General features: G+C 41.8%; 1 protein-coding gene and 5 non-coding genes across 11 annotated transcripts in view; 2 read left to right on the top strand and 4 right to left on the bottom strand.

The window, feature by feature from the left end:
- The window catches only part of spag17 (sperm associated antigen 17), a 30991-nt gene extending 18340 nt beyond the window's left edge, over positions 1-12651 (bottom strand). For 4 of the 6 annotated variants that reach the window (XM_050067606.1, XM_050067607.1, XM_050067608.1 and 1 more), the window contains exons 1-11: positions 6430-6682; positions 4850-4990; positions 4531-4590; positions 4244-4372; positions 3841-4006; positions 2047-2259; positions 1711-1889; positions 1455-1601; positions 863-938; positions 612-730; positions 321-521 (exon numbers count right to left, since the gene is read on the bottom strand). In XM_050067606.1, the coding sequence (XP_049923563.1) occupies positions 321-521; positions 612-730; positions 863-938; positions 1455-1601; positions 1711-1889; positions 2047-2259; positions 3841-4006; positions 4244-4372; positions 4531-4590; positions 4850-4990; positions 6430-6540 (1542 nt within the window). In that variant the 5' untranslated portion in view covers positions 6541-6682. Of the gene's footprint in view, positions 1-320; positions 522-611; positions 731-862; positions 939-1454; positions 1602-1710; positions 1890-2046; positions 2260-3840; positions 4007-4243; positions 4373-4530; positions 4591-4849; positions 4991-6429; positions 6683-10692; positions 10872-11028; positions 11242-12538 lie in introns of those variants that run through there. The other 2 variants (XM_050067609.1, XM_050067610.1) reach the window with 2 other exon arrangements.
- Positions 74-144, bottom strand: trnag-gcc (transfer RNA glycine (anticodon GCC)). Its single transcript has one exon. It is a non-coding gene; the product is annotated as a tRNA-Gly (tRNA).
- trnam-cau (transfer RNA methionine (anticodon CAU)) lies at positions 1199-1270 on the top strand. Its single transcript has one exon. It is a non-coding gene; the product is annotated as a tRNA-Met (tRNA).
- Positions 9180-9250, bottom strand: trnag-gcc (transfer RNA glycine (anticodon GCC)). Its single transcript has one exon. It is a non-coding gene; the product is annotated as a tRNA-Gly (tRNA).
- Positions 12304-12374, bottom strand: trnag-gcc (transfer RNA glycine (anticodon GCC)). The gene has a single exon. It is a non-coding gene; the product is annotated as a tRNA-Gly (tRNA).
- A 2981-nt stretch (positions 12652-15632) lies between the features above and the next one.
- Positions 15633-15703, top strand: trnag-gcc (transfer RNA glycine (anticodon GCC)). The gene has a single exon. It is a non-coding gene; the product is annotated as a tRNA-Gly (tRNA).
- Positions 15704-17128: the final 1425 nt, after the last annotated feature.

Below are 17128 nucleotides of genomic sequence, written 5' to 3' on the forward strand. Positions count from 1 at the left end.
GCTCCAAGCATGTAGCCCTGCCCACTGAAATGTAAGCCGCTTGCCTCAGCCCTTCCTGCTTAAAAGAGTGTGCTGCATTGGCCGGGAATCGAACCCGGGCCTCCCGCGTGGCAGGCGAGAATTCTACCACTGAACCACCAATGCTGCTCTTGGATATTTTTGTGCCATAAAAATATTTTAAATATGTTTGAGAGAAAAAAATGAGAACAACACTTGAATCAAAGTTGTGTCTTTCAGTCCTGTTAACAAAGATACACACAGCACGTGCTGCATGATAAATTACTCAGATGTATGTGTGTGTTGGTGTATGGCCAATATACCTTCTTGTCTTCCTCATTCTGTGCTGTAGTCAGCAAGCCATTCAACATGTGGCTTTTCTCCTCTTTTGTGTATACCAGAGGCAGGAAGCTTTGGAGCATCAAGCTCAGCAGCTCATAGTCTAACCCTGGACCACTGGGAGCTTTGGACTCCTCAGCCACATGGGACAGAGTGGACTCTGATTGCTCTGTTGAAATCACCACCTAACACACAATCACAAAAACACTACAGTATATTTCACATAAACTGCTGATGTCATGCTCTGACCACACACTACCAATGTGCACACAGACCTGTTCCAGCAAACAGTGCATGATTAGAGAGACAGAGCAGGCTTCAGGGGGAACCAGGTCGAGTAGGGTGCTATAGTAACGCATGTCCACATCTGTAGAGAGAGGAGGCTGCTCAGTCTCTGTCCACAAAGAACAGAGGACAGAAAGCAACGGAGGTTAGTTTGTCATCCTAATCTGAGTTTTTAATTCAAACACACACACACATACACAAGCATATGCCAAAAATACATGATTAAAGAGAAAGGTCTTACTTTGGTGTGACTGACTTTCATCCTGCACTGATTTCTTTTTAGAGCGTGGAGTCAAGGGGAGAGGGGTCTGCACAACCTAGCACAGGAAACATAGACATTTTAAGTATACACTTAATATCCAGCCTTTTTTTTAATTTTGGGTGTGTGTGAGTGTGTGTGTGCATGTATGGTCCAGAAAAAACTAACTAAAGCAATGACAGTGTCAATGTTACTGCCACTGAACACTGACTGCACTGTGTACAGTGGCTCCTCAGCAGCTGCAGCAGCATCAGTGGCCTGATGGATGAGGCACTCATCTCCTCATACTCTGTTTGAGGATTCACCTCCCTGTGACACAGCAGAGTGGCGCAGCGGAAGCGTGCTGGGCCCATAACCCAGAGGTCGATGGATCGAAACCATCCTCTGCTAAATTCATACTCTTTTACCAGGCAAAACTGAGTATCATTCAGAATTTTCAGCATTTTTCTACACAACTAAAACAACTAAATTAAAACAACTAACAGATTCATCGAAAATGAAAATAAATGTGAGCTGCAGCCCTGTCATGTAGTTATACTGACTGATATGAATGTGTGTGTATGTTTATGTGTACCTCTGCAGGCTGTGGATCCAACACAGGGACAGTAGCTACGCTGATGACTTTGAGGCTGTCAAGGTAGTGCTGATGTTGCCTGCGCCAGTCCAGACAGTCATAGATGAGATTGGCCACACCCTCAAAGATTCCCATCCCCATCTCAAGCTGGACACACAGTTTAAGGATGTTATAGCATACAGTGTGAGATTAGAGGCACAGAGCAGGCTCCAATGAGAACAGATCTAAGAAACAAAGAGGGCTAGGGCCATCTTACCTCAGCCTCGGGGACCTGTGCGTGCAAGGGAGGCAAAAGATCTGGGACAGTGTAGCTGAGCTGAACTACATCATGGAGCTTGGAATCCAGTGGCCCGCTGTCCAAAGCTGGTCTCAGACCTGACCAGAATAGATCCAACTTCCTGACCTGCGCAGCCAGCTCGACACTACCATGAACCTCTGGCACACACAAAGGAAAGGATGATGTAATGTTAATAACAACATGCAATAAACAGAAAAAATAAGGGCATGCTGATGAGTTTGATTCCATATAAAAGCTGTTATATAGTTTTGATGTGTCTTATTCAGTACATACTGTATACTGACGGCTCTTTACCTGCATCCAATGCCGGAGAAGCTGTCAGACTCTGCTCATTGCCCTCACAGGGCTGTTGTTCTTGCCGTCCCTCAGAAGTTAGTGTGTGCTCTGAACACAATGTAATGACATTGGCTACGTGTACACCGATGGCATCGAGTGCCACAATCAGGTGGGGCTGGTAGAAGCCCAGCAGCAGGATGTAGTGTTGAGGACCATCCTGCGGTTCATCATCTATGCGCAGACACACATAACACAGAGTGAATCCATCAAATACTAGTGTTGTACGGTATACTGGTACCAACAGTAGACCACGGTACTAAAACACCACAGTACATATGATACCATAATGTTGGAGTACCATAGTACTACGGTACCTCACGGAACCACTACTGTGGGATAAGTTCAAAGTCCAGTCACAAGAGGGTGAGTGTCCATTAGGGCTGCCACTAACGATTATTTTCATTGTCGACTAATCTGTCGATTATTTCTTCGATTAGTCGACTAATCATTTCATCGAAAAATGTGTTAAAATGTTGAAAAATGTCGGTCTGTCTCGCCCAAACCCCAAAATTATGTCATCTAATGTCTTGTTTCATACTCACGCCAAAGGGTTTGAGTTCATTGTCACGGGAGAGTGTGTAAAGCTGCCAATATCTGAATGTAAGAAGCTGCAGTAAGAGTATTTTGGGGTACTTTCATAGTACTTTCCTATGAAAAATGACTCAAACCGAATAGTCGACTACTAAAATAGTCACCGATTATTTTAATAGTCGATTAGTCATCGATTAGTCGACTAATCGTGGCAGCCCTAGTGTCCATGCGCCGTCCAATAACGGCGCGCGCTGGCCACCTGGCACTCAATATGCTGCTGCAGTGGTTTGTTTTCCAGTGACATGTCAGGTATTAGCTGAGCTATTGTGTATCTTTGAGCAGTGAAAGTTATTATTTATTTCGTTTTACTTGTAGGCTAGATTTGTTTATATATGCTGCAGTGATTTGTTTTCCACTACAGAGCTCTACGGTGCGAGCATTTTACTCGCATTTACAACTAAAAATAGTTTTGTGCAAGCAAAAGAAATCATTCAGGAGCACACTGTGCGTGTACAGATTTCAACCAGCAGCAGAAACTAAAGGCGAATCCTGCCGATTGTGGGTTGAACGGGGGTCACAGACACAGCCAGGCTCCAGGTCCAGTAAGTCTTTCTCAGTGTCATGACTGCCCAGAAATACCTGAACAGTTGAGCAGTAGCGGCACACAGGTATGTGACGTGTCAGAGGAGAAACGAGACGTTCACATTTCTCTCTTTGTGGCAGGTAACGGTCCACAAACCTCACTGCACTTAAGGGACTGTTCTTAACTTATCAGAGGAGGAGGGTGGCTGATTGATTTTTATTTTATTTATTTATTTTATTTTGATCCCCCCTATGTTAATCACTGATTGATGCTGTTTTTGAAGTATGAATAAGTCAATAAGTAATTTATTCCATTGAAATATCACTGATGTATTATAGAAAAGTGATTTATCTTTTTATAAATGACAAAAGGCACATCTGCCTCATTTTTGCTGTGGTGTCGTGACACCACTCAGAATCGTGATACTTTCACTGGTATCGTACCGTGGGTCCCAATTTTGGTACCGTGACAACACTATGAAATACATGTCTAACTCCTCTCTCTTTTATACACAAACACATACACAGTACAGTTCCATGCATATACTGTAAGATGTCTCATGCATTTAGCGTTTATCACTGTTGAAGCTTTCTGAACTCCATAACCCAAGCACAGTTGGTTTAAATTTGTCTTTTTACCTATGAACTTTGGTGGCTCAACATCACCCCTCCGTTTGAGCTTGGTCTTCTCCTTGGAAGGTCCCACAGGTGAATGTGGACTCTTTCCCTTTTTATCTGAGACTTTGGCCCCTCCTTTGTCCTTGCTGGCAGAGGGAGGACCGACTTTTGCCTTCTCCTCTCCAGCCTTTAACAGATGTGGACAAAAAAGAGAAACCCAGAGAAAAATCACATTATTTTGTCCCCAATTCAACTCTGAGTTACAGCATAGCTTATATTATGTTGATTCAAAAGTTCACTGCAATGCAAAAAACGTCATGTTTCTAACAATACTAAAACCTGCGTGAAAATCCACGCTAGTTCAACACTGTCACTAAATTATAATAATTAACACAAGCAATCACACATATAAAGAAACACTCACTTGCTCAACTTCCCTCCTCTGCTGATCAGTGGCTTTGATCTGTAGCAGCTGGAACTTCAGTATTTTTGCCATCAGGTCACAAGGAATCTCTTCTCCTGCATCCAGCAGCACCTTAGCAGGCTCTGTAACCTACATGAGACACAACAAAGTCAACACACCTGTACACACATGCACACGAAGAATAAAGCACACAAATACACAAGGTTCCTTCACAACAACCAGAAGACACTGATAGACTGACATACAACATACTGCATTAGAAACCCTCATTCCCAAGCCTACTGTACCTCATAGAAGGTGGGGATGTCATCAGGTCTTTTGGTTTTGGGATTCCCCAGCTCATGGATCTGCAATGAGGTCAGACAGGAGAACACAATCATTTGACAAAATACAAGATATTCATGTGCACAGACATGATTTAAAATTAGTTTACAAATTTAGAACTAGTAACTGTAACCTTTCCATTTATACAAGATTTTAAAAATGTGAAATAGTAACCACTTGTTTCACGTTGTTTAGTAACAGTTTAAGTACTGTACAACAGCAATAAGAGCTTCTCAAAAACACAGGACACAATATTAATATAAAGAATATGACCCAGAATACCTTAGCAAGGGTGCTGTCCCAGGATAACAAGTTGAAAAGTCTGCGTAGTGGTTTCTGTACGGCTAAAGACAAAGCCCGGGTAAGTTCATCCTCTTCTGGACTCCTCCCAACCACCAAAGACACACAGGCTTGCCATGACTCCTGGAAAGTGCATCAGAAATACCAGAATAATGTATATACTAATACACTACATCCAGGTCAAGAACCACAGGTTACACTGATTTCACATCACGTCTCTCTTTAGTTCCATTGCAGTTCATTGAAGTGGGATTTACACTGGCTAAACAAACGCTTCAGGGCACCATGATTTCTACTCATAGAAGAAAGATAGACATCGCTAACAGAAGTGCTGTTAAAAAAAACACCACAGTATAATCTAGAAAGTTTTACTAGAGAAAAAAAATCGAACTATAAAGCAGGAATCTGTGTGTGTGAGTGAGTGAGTGCGGGTGTCTATGTGTGTGTTAACCCTCCAGATATCTTGAGTACCATTCATCTGAATAAGTTCACATTTGGCAGGTGTTTTTTTTGGGACCCAAGGATGTGCAGTGTCCAATAATTGTAATTGTTGTAATAATCTTCTGATTTAAAACAAGGCCTGTCATACAGGCATTCAAAAAAATTAAATGCATGTGTTCAAGGATGCATGAAGCACAGGGTGGGAGGAAAACTATATGAAGTGATGAAGACACAACATACTTAAATTTACTTAATGTCTGTTTAAGGTGGAGTTTTCAATTCTAATATAATGCTGGATAGTTTAATGAATAATAATACATCGTATTTTGATTGTTATATTATGTCAGTAAAATCTAAATCTGCAAAGTAACCAGTAATAATATGTCTCTGTCAGGGAAATGTAGTGATACAATGTTTTCCTCTTATGTAGAAGTACACAGTAAGTAAGTAGAATATCATTGCATTGCATTTTTAAAATTGCTTTTGGGCCCTGATGTTATTTTAGGGTACAATGAGTTAGAATATCAACATAATATGTAAACATTATCATAAATCTATACCTGTTTGGGGCCCAGGTGAATACAGTCTATACTTGGGACCCAAAGAAGTGCAATGTTGAGTGTTAAGTTGTTTGGATGTGAGGTTCTCGAGAAATCTCCAAAATAGGCATGTGTTCAACGAGCACTAGAAATAATGACAATTTCCGGTTTGGACTTATTACCTTCAAAATAAAAGCTCGTCGGTTGCTGTTAACTGCATTTTTGACACATTTAATGACTAACGATTAGACAAGTGCCAGAGGAGGTATGTTAGGCAACACATTTTTCACCGAACAAACTGGTGACCTTGTTAACATGACTGAAACTGTCTCAATGAGCAGTCTGGAGGATAACAACCCATTTTAAATCCTGTCTTCTACCTGAAATGAAAAGTCAACGTCTCCCGCGCGCGCACGTAACACTGTAACGTTAGCTAGCAGCTGTTAACTGGCAATTATCAACGTTAGCATGTATAACCAGCTAATAAGACCTCTACACGTTTGACTTTGTGACATGACAGTGACATGTTTTCAACACACGAGTGAAGTTAAACCGAAAAAAGAAGTCAGTGAGATAACAAACCTCTTCAAACTGTGCGCTGGTGAGACCAGCCTCCCAGTTTTTGTTCACAACTGCTGCTTCCCGAGCATTGGGCTTTTTGGCTGAGCCTTTTTTACCTGCTTTTGGTGCCATTTCCTCTCACTGACAATTATCTACGATTAAAAACAACATTTAACGGTTAAAAGAGTCTTCAAGTTATCAGGACAACATATTACTAATTAAGCTTGTTAAAAAGTTCAGCAAGTTAATCGTCGGTGTGTGTCGTCTGGTGCGTCTGTTGCCCCCATACACTGTATAAATGAGGTTGCCCCCGGCAACCGCAACGACACCAGCGTCAAGTTGCCCAAATTACACTTCCTATAACCTTTCAAAACAAAAGCATTTCCGTTTTCAAATTGAAAAAGCAATCGAAAAAAACAAAGTTAACAAGTAACACGCATTTAAAATCATCTGTAGCAAAGATATTTCCCATTTTTTTGGTGCAGAATATTTCTTATCAACAATTTAAATGATAATTAAAATCATTTTCTGTTTATTGAGATTTACCAAATAGAGCAGACAGAAAGCACAATAATATTTGGTCAATCCAACAGTGACACAACAAAAAAGTTCGTAGTAAATGAAATAAGAATAATACAAAACCAAGACAGGACCAAGCCAGACAAATACTACAAACCAAATCAGTACCCAGAACAAGACAAAGAACAAAACAATATAGTACTAAAATTAAAATATAAAAATATGTGCACAATGATAACAATTACACTAAATACTAAAACATAATATAATGGTTGTTGGTTGGACAACTGCTTGTCACATCACAATGTAATGTCTATAAAACAGATGATCATTCATTCAGGAATATCTGGAAAGTCCAGCTCTTGTACATACTCAAAAAAAGGGATCATACATCATGCAAAATTTCCTCAAGGAGCCCCTCATTATGCACCTGATTCTTTCCAGTTTGACAAAATGAAGGACTTCCCTTAACCATAGAGCGTGTGCCAATAGTGACCTTACTCATGTGTGCATTCATGTCAGTATTCCTTTTGTCCACAAGATGGCAGTGGGGTCTCCTTTTTCGAGAGACTCCAAACCGCTTGAGCTTAAACATGAATCCCCAAATAATGTTAACAGTTCACACATTATTTTCACTAGTTTACATAAATTGTAGCTATCATTATAGTAGCACACTGTGCAGCCAGTCCACATGAGAGCAATCCATAAAATGCAAGCATCTGGCCTCAACAAATCAACCACTGGCCTGCTTGGTCCAGTCACTGAATGAAGCACTTAGGCCACAAAACTGTAACTGATATTATGAAAGACAGCTGGTTTGATTTATGATGTCATAGGGCACAAAGTTTTGAGCTGCTCCACAGACAATGAATAGTGAAAAATGTTCCAGATGACACTGAGAGCACCATGGGAAATGATCTGAGTATATGGGTACGTTTCTGTTTCAGAACTGAGAGCACAACAATAGAATAAAGTTCCTTTTGGGTATAAAAAAAAGAAGACTCTGGGGGTTCTCAAAATTAGTCTCCCATTCATTGTCTATGGAGCAGCTTCAGACGTGATACCCTATGACATCACAAGTTTGAGACTTACATCTTTGGTTTCTGGTTCACAAATACTGATTAAACTTTCTTTGGCCATGGAAATAACATTTTGGAAATCTTAATTTAGGTTCCCCTTTACCATTCTGCCCAGAAACATTACTGTATGTCACACAGTAATTTTCCTCACCCATCTTTAACACTTAACAGGTAACACATCTCTGCTTTTTTTCATGGCAACTGATGTTGAACAGCTAACCCTGCTCTGGAGCAAGTTGTGTTCAGACTGTGGGATCACAACCTGTCAACACCCGACCACTGACCAATCAGATCACTGGAAAATAAAGTGTCCTGACATGGACAAAAGTCTGAAGTGACAGGTAAGACAGAGTAGACCTCTGCCTTTATGTTGTTAAAGATCTGTGGAATCATTTCATTGCTCCAGAGCTCTATTTCCACTGCTTTTAAAACAGAGCCTCTAAGAAACAAGAGATTGTTTTCAACACTAAACACATGATTTTAGCAATATTTGAACTTATGACAAGTTTGTTTTAGTCGGCAGTGATAGCTGACAGTGTTGCTATATCCACACTCTGATTCCATCACTGCAGATAAAAATAACATGAGATATCTGTGTGACGAGAACTAGAAAAAAAGATTATATTTTATGAGAAAAATAATTTAGATTCAGATAGACCTCATCACTCATTAACTGGGCTTTCCTTTGGTAGCAGAAACGGTCTGGCATCACTTTAAAGTGTTTGATGGGACAATTCAAAGTAGTATCGTCAACATCCAACAAAACAGCGTAAAATGGTATGGATTCAGACTCCACTTCTGTGCTACTACTACTAGACCTTTTGACAACACTGATCATTTTCATTGCATCTCTCTGACCCTCTGTTTGTGTCCCGCAAGCATGTCTCATGATATAAGATCATGCTCTTTATGGTGGAGTGCATTCCGTCCTGTGTATGATGAAACAGAAAAACAGCAAAAGCAAGTGGACAACAATGAGCTCTCACAAGCTGGTAGACGGTCCCCCAGCCGCGTCACAGTGTTAGCCCACCCTACTCTGTGCGTGCTGCTGAAACAGGACCCTCAATGAGACAGAGGAGCTGGTGGGGATTGGCTCTTGTGCTCCAAGCATCTAGCCCTGCCCACTGAAATGCAAGCTGCTTGCTTCAGCCTCTCTTGTTTAAAAGAGTGTGCTGCATTGGCCGGGAATCGAACCCGGGCCTCCCGCGTGGCAGGCGAGAATTCTACCACTGAACCACCAATGCTGCTCATGGATATTTTTGTGCCATAAAAACTTTTTTTCATGTTTTGTGAGAAAAACACTAGGAACAAACACTTGAATCAAGATTGTATCTTTCAGTCCTGTTAGCAAAGATACACACAGCACATGCTTTTACTCAGATGTATGTGCGTGTTGGTGTATGGCCAAGATACCTTCTTGTCTTCCTCATTCTGTGCTTTTCTCCTCTTTTGTGTATACCAGAGGCAGGAAGTTTTGGAGCATCAAGCTCAGCAGCTCATAGTCTAACCCTGGACCACTGGGAGTGGACTCTTGATTGCTCTGGTGAAATCACCACCTCACACACAAATGCACAGATATGGGAAAAAAGGGTTTAACCACTGAAGCAAGGGGATACACACAAGTTTTTAAGTCAGCCTAAATCAAAAAGAGGCAGCAACACTGAACAATCCTCACATTACATGACATCTGACTATCTACTTTCAGAATATAAAGAGCACACATTTGGAGTGTGTGTCTTGATTCAAGGTTATTAGATAGACATTATGTCAATCACAAAAAAACACTACTCTATGTTTCACATAAACTGCTGATGTCATGCTCTGACCACACACTACCAATGTGTCCACAGACCTGTTCCAGCAAACAGTGCATGATTAGAGACACAGAGCAGGCTTCAGGGGGAACCAGGTCGAGTAGGGTGCTATAGTAACGCATGTCCACATCTGTAGAGAGAGGAGGCTGCTCAGTCGCTGTCCACAAAGAAGAGAGGACAGAAACCAAAGGAGGTTAGTTTGTCATTGGTCTGGCTGACTTTCATCCTGCACCGATTTCTTGCATTTCATGTATTTGCACTGTTTTATAAACGCACAACAACAAGATAGTCCAAATGGAAAGCAGCTTATTTTACTTCACACAGAGGCTGCCATCACGGTCCAAAAAAAAAAAAACTAAAAGCAATTACAGTGTCAATGTTATTGCCACTGAACACTGACTGCACTGTGTACAGTGGCTCCTCAGCAGCTGCAGCAGCATCAGCGGCCTGATGGATGAGGCTCTGATCTCATCAGGCTCTGTTTGTGGATTCATCTTCCTGTGAAACAGCAGAGTGGCGCAGCGGAAGCGTGCTGGGCCCATAACCCAGAAGTCAATGGATCGAAACCATCCTCTACTATACTGAAGCTACTTTAACAGGCAAAGCTGAATATGAAATAAAGAGAGTGCCCTTGGGAATAATCAAAGAGGGAAAAGCAAAAGTCTGTTCAAATCTTCAATTTTCTATACAAGAAAATCAACAATGAGATAGTGAGGGCCAAATTTCAAGCCTTAAAAATATTGGTCTGACCAAACTGCACATATCCACACTCACAATACGCACACAGACCTGTTCCAGTGCAAGATTAGAGGCACAGAGCAGGCTCCAATGAGAACAGATCTAAGAAACAAAGAGGGCCAGGGCCATCTTACCTCAGCCTCGGGGACCTGTGCGTGCAAGGGAGGCAAAAGATCTGGGACAGTGTAGCTGAGCTGAACTACATCATGGACCGTGGAATCCAGTGGCCCGCTGTCCAAAGCTGGTCTCAGACCTGACCAGAATAGATCCAACTTCCTGACCTGCGCAGCCAGCTCGACACTACCATGAACCTCTGGCACACACAAAGGAAAGGATGATGTAATGTTAATAACAACATGCAATAAACAGAAAAAATAAGGGCATGCTGATGAGTTTGATTCCATATAAAAGCTGTTATATAGTTTTGATGTGTCTTATTCAGTACATACTGTATACTGACGGCTCTTTACCTGCATCCAATGCCGGAGAAGCTGTCAGACTCTGCTCATTGCCCTCACAGGGCTGTTGTTCTTGCCGTCCCTCAGAAGTTAGTGTGTGCTCTGAACACAATTTAATGACATTGGCTACGTGTACACCGATGGCATCGAGTGCCACAATCAGGTGGGGCTGGTAGAAGCCCAGCAGCAGGATGTAGTGTTGAGGACCATCCTGTGGTTCATCATCTATGCACAGACACACATAACACACAGAGTGAATTAATCAAATACATGTCTAACTCATGTCTGTTTTATACACAAACATAAACACAGTACAATTCCATGCATATACTGTAACAGTATGTGGTACCCAGTCAAAGATGTCTTGTGCATTTACAGTGTTTTCGAACTGTTGAAGCTTTCTGAACTCCATAACCCACGCACAGTTGGTTTAAGTTTGCTGTATCTGTAGGATCTTTAAGTACCTGGAGTAGTAATCTGGTTCTACCAAATATGGCTGCTTCTTGTACTCACACGGATCTATACCTACTTTTTGCCATGGCCTGGAAGGTAGCTCAGTTGGCATTAATGACTCTTTCCTCTGTGTGCTTGTGTTCTCTCTGTGAAACTAAAGATTTTCTATTGTTTCTATATCTTTGTTGACTCAATAATAATCAGCTGTTTCAGAGTTGGATCTGTTGTCTTTCATTTGCATATTAAAGGATAACTTCGGTATTTTTCAACCTGGGCCCTATTTCCCCATGTGTATGTGTGCGTATGATTCATAGGTACAACTCGTTTTAAAATTGGTTCAGTATTGAGGGAGGCGGATGCAGCCGGCAACCGCGAGGTATATATGGGGGCAAATGCGTCCCGTATAAGTTTGCGCATTAAAAGTGCTTTTTTTCGCCACTGAGCGGTTCAGATCGCCAGTGCTATCTCTGTAAATAGCACAGCTAACCTGCTCCGCAGCAGGTTGTGTTCAGACTATGGGATCACAACCTGTCAACACTCCGACCACTGACCAATCAGATCACGGGGAAAAAAAAGTGTCCTGGCATGGACACTCAACTTCTGTGGAGTCTGAATCCATACCACAAGGGTTCCCTGCAGTCAGGGAGTAAATGCCACACCCTGCCCCAGCCACGTCACAGTCTCAGTCCACCCTACTCTGTGCATGCTGCAGCAACAGCACTCTCAATGAGATGGAGGAGCTGGTGGGGATTGGCTCTTGTGCTCCAAGCATCTAGCCCTGCCCACTGAAATGCAAGTTGCTTGCTTCAGCCCCTCCTGCTTAAAAGCATGGGCTGCATTGGCCGGGAATCGAACCCGGGCCTCCCGCGTGGCAGGCGAGAATTCTACCACTGAACCACCAATGCTGCATATAAATATTTTTGTGCCATAAAATTTTTTTTTTAAGTTTTGTGAGAAAAACACTACGAACAGCACTTGAATCAAGACTGTGTCTTTCATCCCTGTTAACAAAGATACACACAGCACGTGCTGCATGATGTATGTGTGTGTTGGTGTATGGCCAATATACCTTTTTGTCTTCCTCATTCTGTGCTGTAGTCAGCAAGCCATTCAACATGTGGCTTTTCTCCTCTTTTGTGTATACCAGAGGCAGGAAGCTTTGGAGCATCAAGCTCAGCAGCTCATAGTCTAACCCTGGACCACTGGGAGCTTGAGAGAGTGGACTCTGATTGCTCTATTGAAATCACCACCTAACACACAAATGCACAGATATGGGAAACATGGTTTAACCACTGAAGCAAGGGGATACACACGAGTTTTAAAGTCAGCCTAAATCAAAAAGAGGCAGCAACACTGAACAATCTTCACATTACATGAGATCTGACTATCTACTTTCAGAATATAAAGAGCACACATTTGGAGTGTGTGTTTTAATTCAAGGTTATTAGATAGACATTATGTCAATCACATGATGTCATGCTCTGACCACACACTACCAATGTGCACACAGACCTGTTCCAGCAAACAGTGCATGATTAGAGACACAGAGCAGGCTTCAGGGGGAACCAGGTCGAGTAGGGTGCTATAGTAACGCATGTCCACACACACATACACAAGCATTATGCCAAAATTACATGATTAAAGAGAAAGGTCTTACTTTGGTGTGGCTGACTTTCGTCCCGCACTGATTTCTTTTTAGAGCGTGTGGAGTCAGAGGGAGAGGGGTCTGCACAACCTAGCACAGGAAACATACACATTTTAAGTATACACTTAATATCCAGCCACTTTTTTATTATGGGTGTGTGTGAGTGTGTGTGCATGTGTGTCTCTGGTCTTTGGATAGACAGAAGTATAGGGAAAAATTAGTAAAATTAATAATTTAAAAAATATATATATAATTTCTACAGGGGACAAGCGACTAAGGAGTTACAGATTTGCATGATGCATGATAATAACAATTAGGGCTGACCCAAAAAATTCGAAGCTTCGAAGCTTCGTTCGATGGCAAGGGATTCGATTGTGAAAAAAAAAATTCGAAGCTTCGGAGCTTTTTTCCCGTTTTTTGGGGGGAGGCCTTAAACCCAACACTTACCCCCACCAGTCCGATACTGACAACGAGCGCACTTAGAGCTGGCAGACATGTCCAAGAGGTCATCAGATGTGTGGTTGCACTTTAAAATATGCCCCAACAACCCCCAGAAAGCAGAGTGCCAGATTTGCCAAAAGCAATTGGCATATCACAACTCAACAACAAATTTGGGAAATCACTTGAAAAACATAAGTAGTAATTAAAAAAGAAAAAAATCTCCGACAAGGAAATAGAAAGCCCGACGTACAATGGATACCTGCTATTATCCTGCTTGAACACAGACGACTAAATTCTTTCAACAATGTGACTCAAAATAATAATAAAATAGATGTCATTGACGGAAAATATGCATTTTCCAGTTCCACCGGTCCGCTCTGAGTCTGGTGTCAGAGACACTTCTGATGCTCTGAGTTGCGCATCTGTTTGATTGTGCTGCAGTATGCGCCGAGGGTTTTAATTTAGTGTTCAATCAAAAGTTAAACACTACTTATCACCGACCATTAGTGTTTTTTCGTTTGTGAATTCTAGTGTTGGAAGAAACTACGTTTTCGCCATAATTTTTATCTTTTTTTTATGGCTAAAACACTTATCATTTATGCCAAACACATTAACAAATCCCCAACACTAACAAGTAATGTATAAACCACACATGAACTGAAGAAATTCATATTCATGGCAGGGGGTCGGCTAATTAGCTGTTGCATCGTACCAATTTACACCACAATGGCTAAAACTCAACAACAATGGACTTAGGATTTCAAGCAGGATATGTCTTTAGCTGGTTAATGATCACGACTTGCATAGTTTTATTAATGCACAACAACAAGGTAGTCCAAATGGAATACTGCCCCCTTAATTGTCCACTCTACCCTCTGGTGCTGCTGCTGTCTCTGAGCGAGTAGTGAGATAACACAGGGTTTCTGCAGGTATCAGCAAATCTAATGTAATGCTTTTTAATGCCCTTTTTAATGTCACTTTAAACAAATGTAATGCCCATGTCCAACTGCAGATACAGTTCTTTATTTATATATATATATATATGCAACAGGTAGAGGACGAGAGGGGAGGAATGGCTGCTGCAAGGCTGCGTAGCTCTGGAGATTGGTGGTGTACCTGTGAATGCTGTGCCCCAGTGCCCACAGAAGAGGAATGTCTCTGTTTCAAGGAATGGGACCGGTTGCAGCCTTATTTTCAAGGTCTGGATGTGACCGAGGACGAGACACCTCCACCTGGAGTAGTATCCAGCTGGGCTTTATCTAGAGCTGGCGAGATATATTTCGGCCGCGCTTTGGAAAGCAGAGCTAAATGGTAAACAAACATGGCAGCACACCGGTAAGGTAAGACAACACGTTTACATGTCGTTTTCTATATGTTCTCTGACATTTATCCTAACGATATGAGGCGGTCTTTGTGGAAAAAAAGCTTGTTTAGTGGACTAACTTTGCACTTGAAGGGATGCCCGTTCACTTACGTTTTAATAGGTCTGACGCTACTATGCGCGTATTTATAAAACTATGTATGTAAGTACTGATTATTAACCAGCTAAAGACATATCCTGTTTGAAATCCTAAGTCCATTGTTGAGATTGTGTTGAGTTTTGAGTATAAATGTGTGCTCTTTATATTCTGAAAGTAGATAGTCAGATCTCATGTAATGTGAGGATTGTTCAGTGTTGCTGCCTCTTTTTGATTTAGGCTGATTCCAAACTTGTGTGTATCCCCTTGCTTCAGTGGTTAAACCCTTTTTCCCATATCTGTGCATTTGTGTGTGAGGTGGTGATTTCACCAGAGCAATCAGAGTCCACTCTGTCCCATGTGGCTGAGGAGTCCAAAGCTCACAGTGGTCCAGGGTTAGACTACGAGCTGCTGAGCTTGATGCTAAAAAGCTTCCTGCCTCTGGTAGACACAAAAGAGGAGAAAAGCCACATGTTGAATGGCTTGCTGACTACAGCACAGAATGAGGAAGACAAGAAGGTATATTGGCCAAACACCAAGTGTTGTTCCTAGGGTGTTGTTTTTTTTCCTCACAAAACTTGAAAAAAAAAAAATTTATGGCACAGCAACAACCATATGCAGCATTGGTGGTTCAGTGGTAGAATTCTCGCCTGCCACGCGGGAGGCCCGGGTTCGATTCCCGGCCAATGCAGCACATGCTTTTAAGTAGGAGGAACTGAGGCAAGCAGCTTGCATTTCAGTGGGTAGAGCTAGATGCTTGGCGCACAAGAGCCAATCCCCACCAGCTCCTCTGTCACATTGAGAGTGCTGTAGCTGCAGCGCACACAGAGTAAAGTGGGCTATACTTTCAAGATGAGCGCTACCTAAAGTAAGTTTTTTTAAAACTCCTTTGACAAATGTGGCTTCTATTTCATAGGTTTAAGCAACAGAAACACATTGGAATCATATTGTATTTACACTCCAATTTGCATACCACCATTTTGGAGACAGGGAAAATTGGCGAGTGAGATGGTGAAGGGTATTGAATTGATGAATTGAGGCTAGATTGTAGAAATTAAATGTTTCACACGTTTAATTTCACTTCATATCACACATTACTTGCACATCCACTTTATCATAAACATTAAGTCCTGCTGTTTTATTTGTGCTTGTGCAAGTGAACCATGACTTTTCCATCAGCACCTTTCAATTGTAAAAATTATAAGCCAACTCAAATCTCACATCATATTCCTTGCAATATTACTTCAGCCCTGTCTCATCACCCCCATATAGTTGTTTTCATATACAGTTTTTGTGAATAAAACAGTAAATGAATGTGTGATGAGTAGGGTTGGGATCCAGATCTGGTTCTTTTTTGGAACCGGGTCCAAAGTTCCGGTTCCGGAACCGGTTCCATCACATTTGGAGGAATGGTTCCTGCAAACGGTTCCTAGATTGTAAAAAAAAAACAACGTCACGTGCATTTCCATTAGAGTGCGGCACGGGCCGCATATTTCTGTCCGAACCCGACTGAGCCTGACATTATTTAATGACCAAAGCACTGAGTTTGTGTCACACAGTTGTTATGGTTACAGGCTTTAACAGGCCGGGCATGCGCCGTGGGTGCTCAGCGGAGAGGGAGACTTCTGTGTTTGAGATGGGAGCGGGCGGCGGGAGGTCCGCTTCCAGTGAGGGGAGAGGGAGAAATATAACAAAATAAGATAAAATAGGAAAACCTGTCTCCCTCTTTTATTTTCAGCGTTTAATCAAGGTGGAGGCGGGCAGCGGGAGGTCCGAGACTTCCAGCGAGGGGAGCGGTAGAAACAAACAGCCAACGTGTGTGTGTTCTGTTCAAGTGTTGTCACGTAAATAACAGTGGCCAAGCATGAATGCATTTAAGTATTTTTTATTACATTGCTGTGGTTAATTTGAGGTAATAGTGTTACTGTAGAAATCAGAGAATCACTTTTTGTTGTTATATATTCTCAGGGAGATGATACAAGCTCTAAATCTGAAATACACACCACACACAAATGTGTATTTTCATCTAATTGTACTGTGCAACAGTTAGAATAAAGTTTTTGTATTTGTATGATTGCATTTGTGTTTATTATAAACTTGTTTAAGTATAGCAAGT

The sequence above is a fragment of the Epinephelus moara genome, chromosome 17, assembly GCF_006386435.1.
Source record: "Epinephelus moara isolate mb chromosome 17, YSFRI_EMoa_1.0, whole genome shotgun sequence".
Lineage (NCBI taxonomy): Eukaryota > Metazoa > Chordata > Actinopteri > Perciformes > Serranidae > Epinephelus > Epinephelus moara.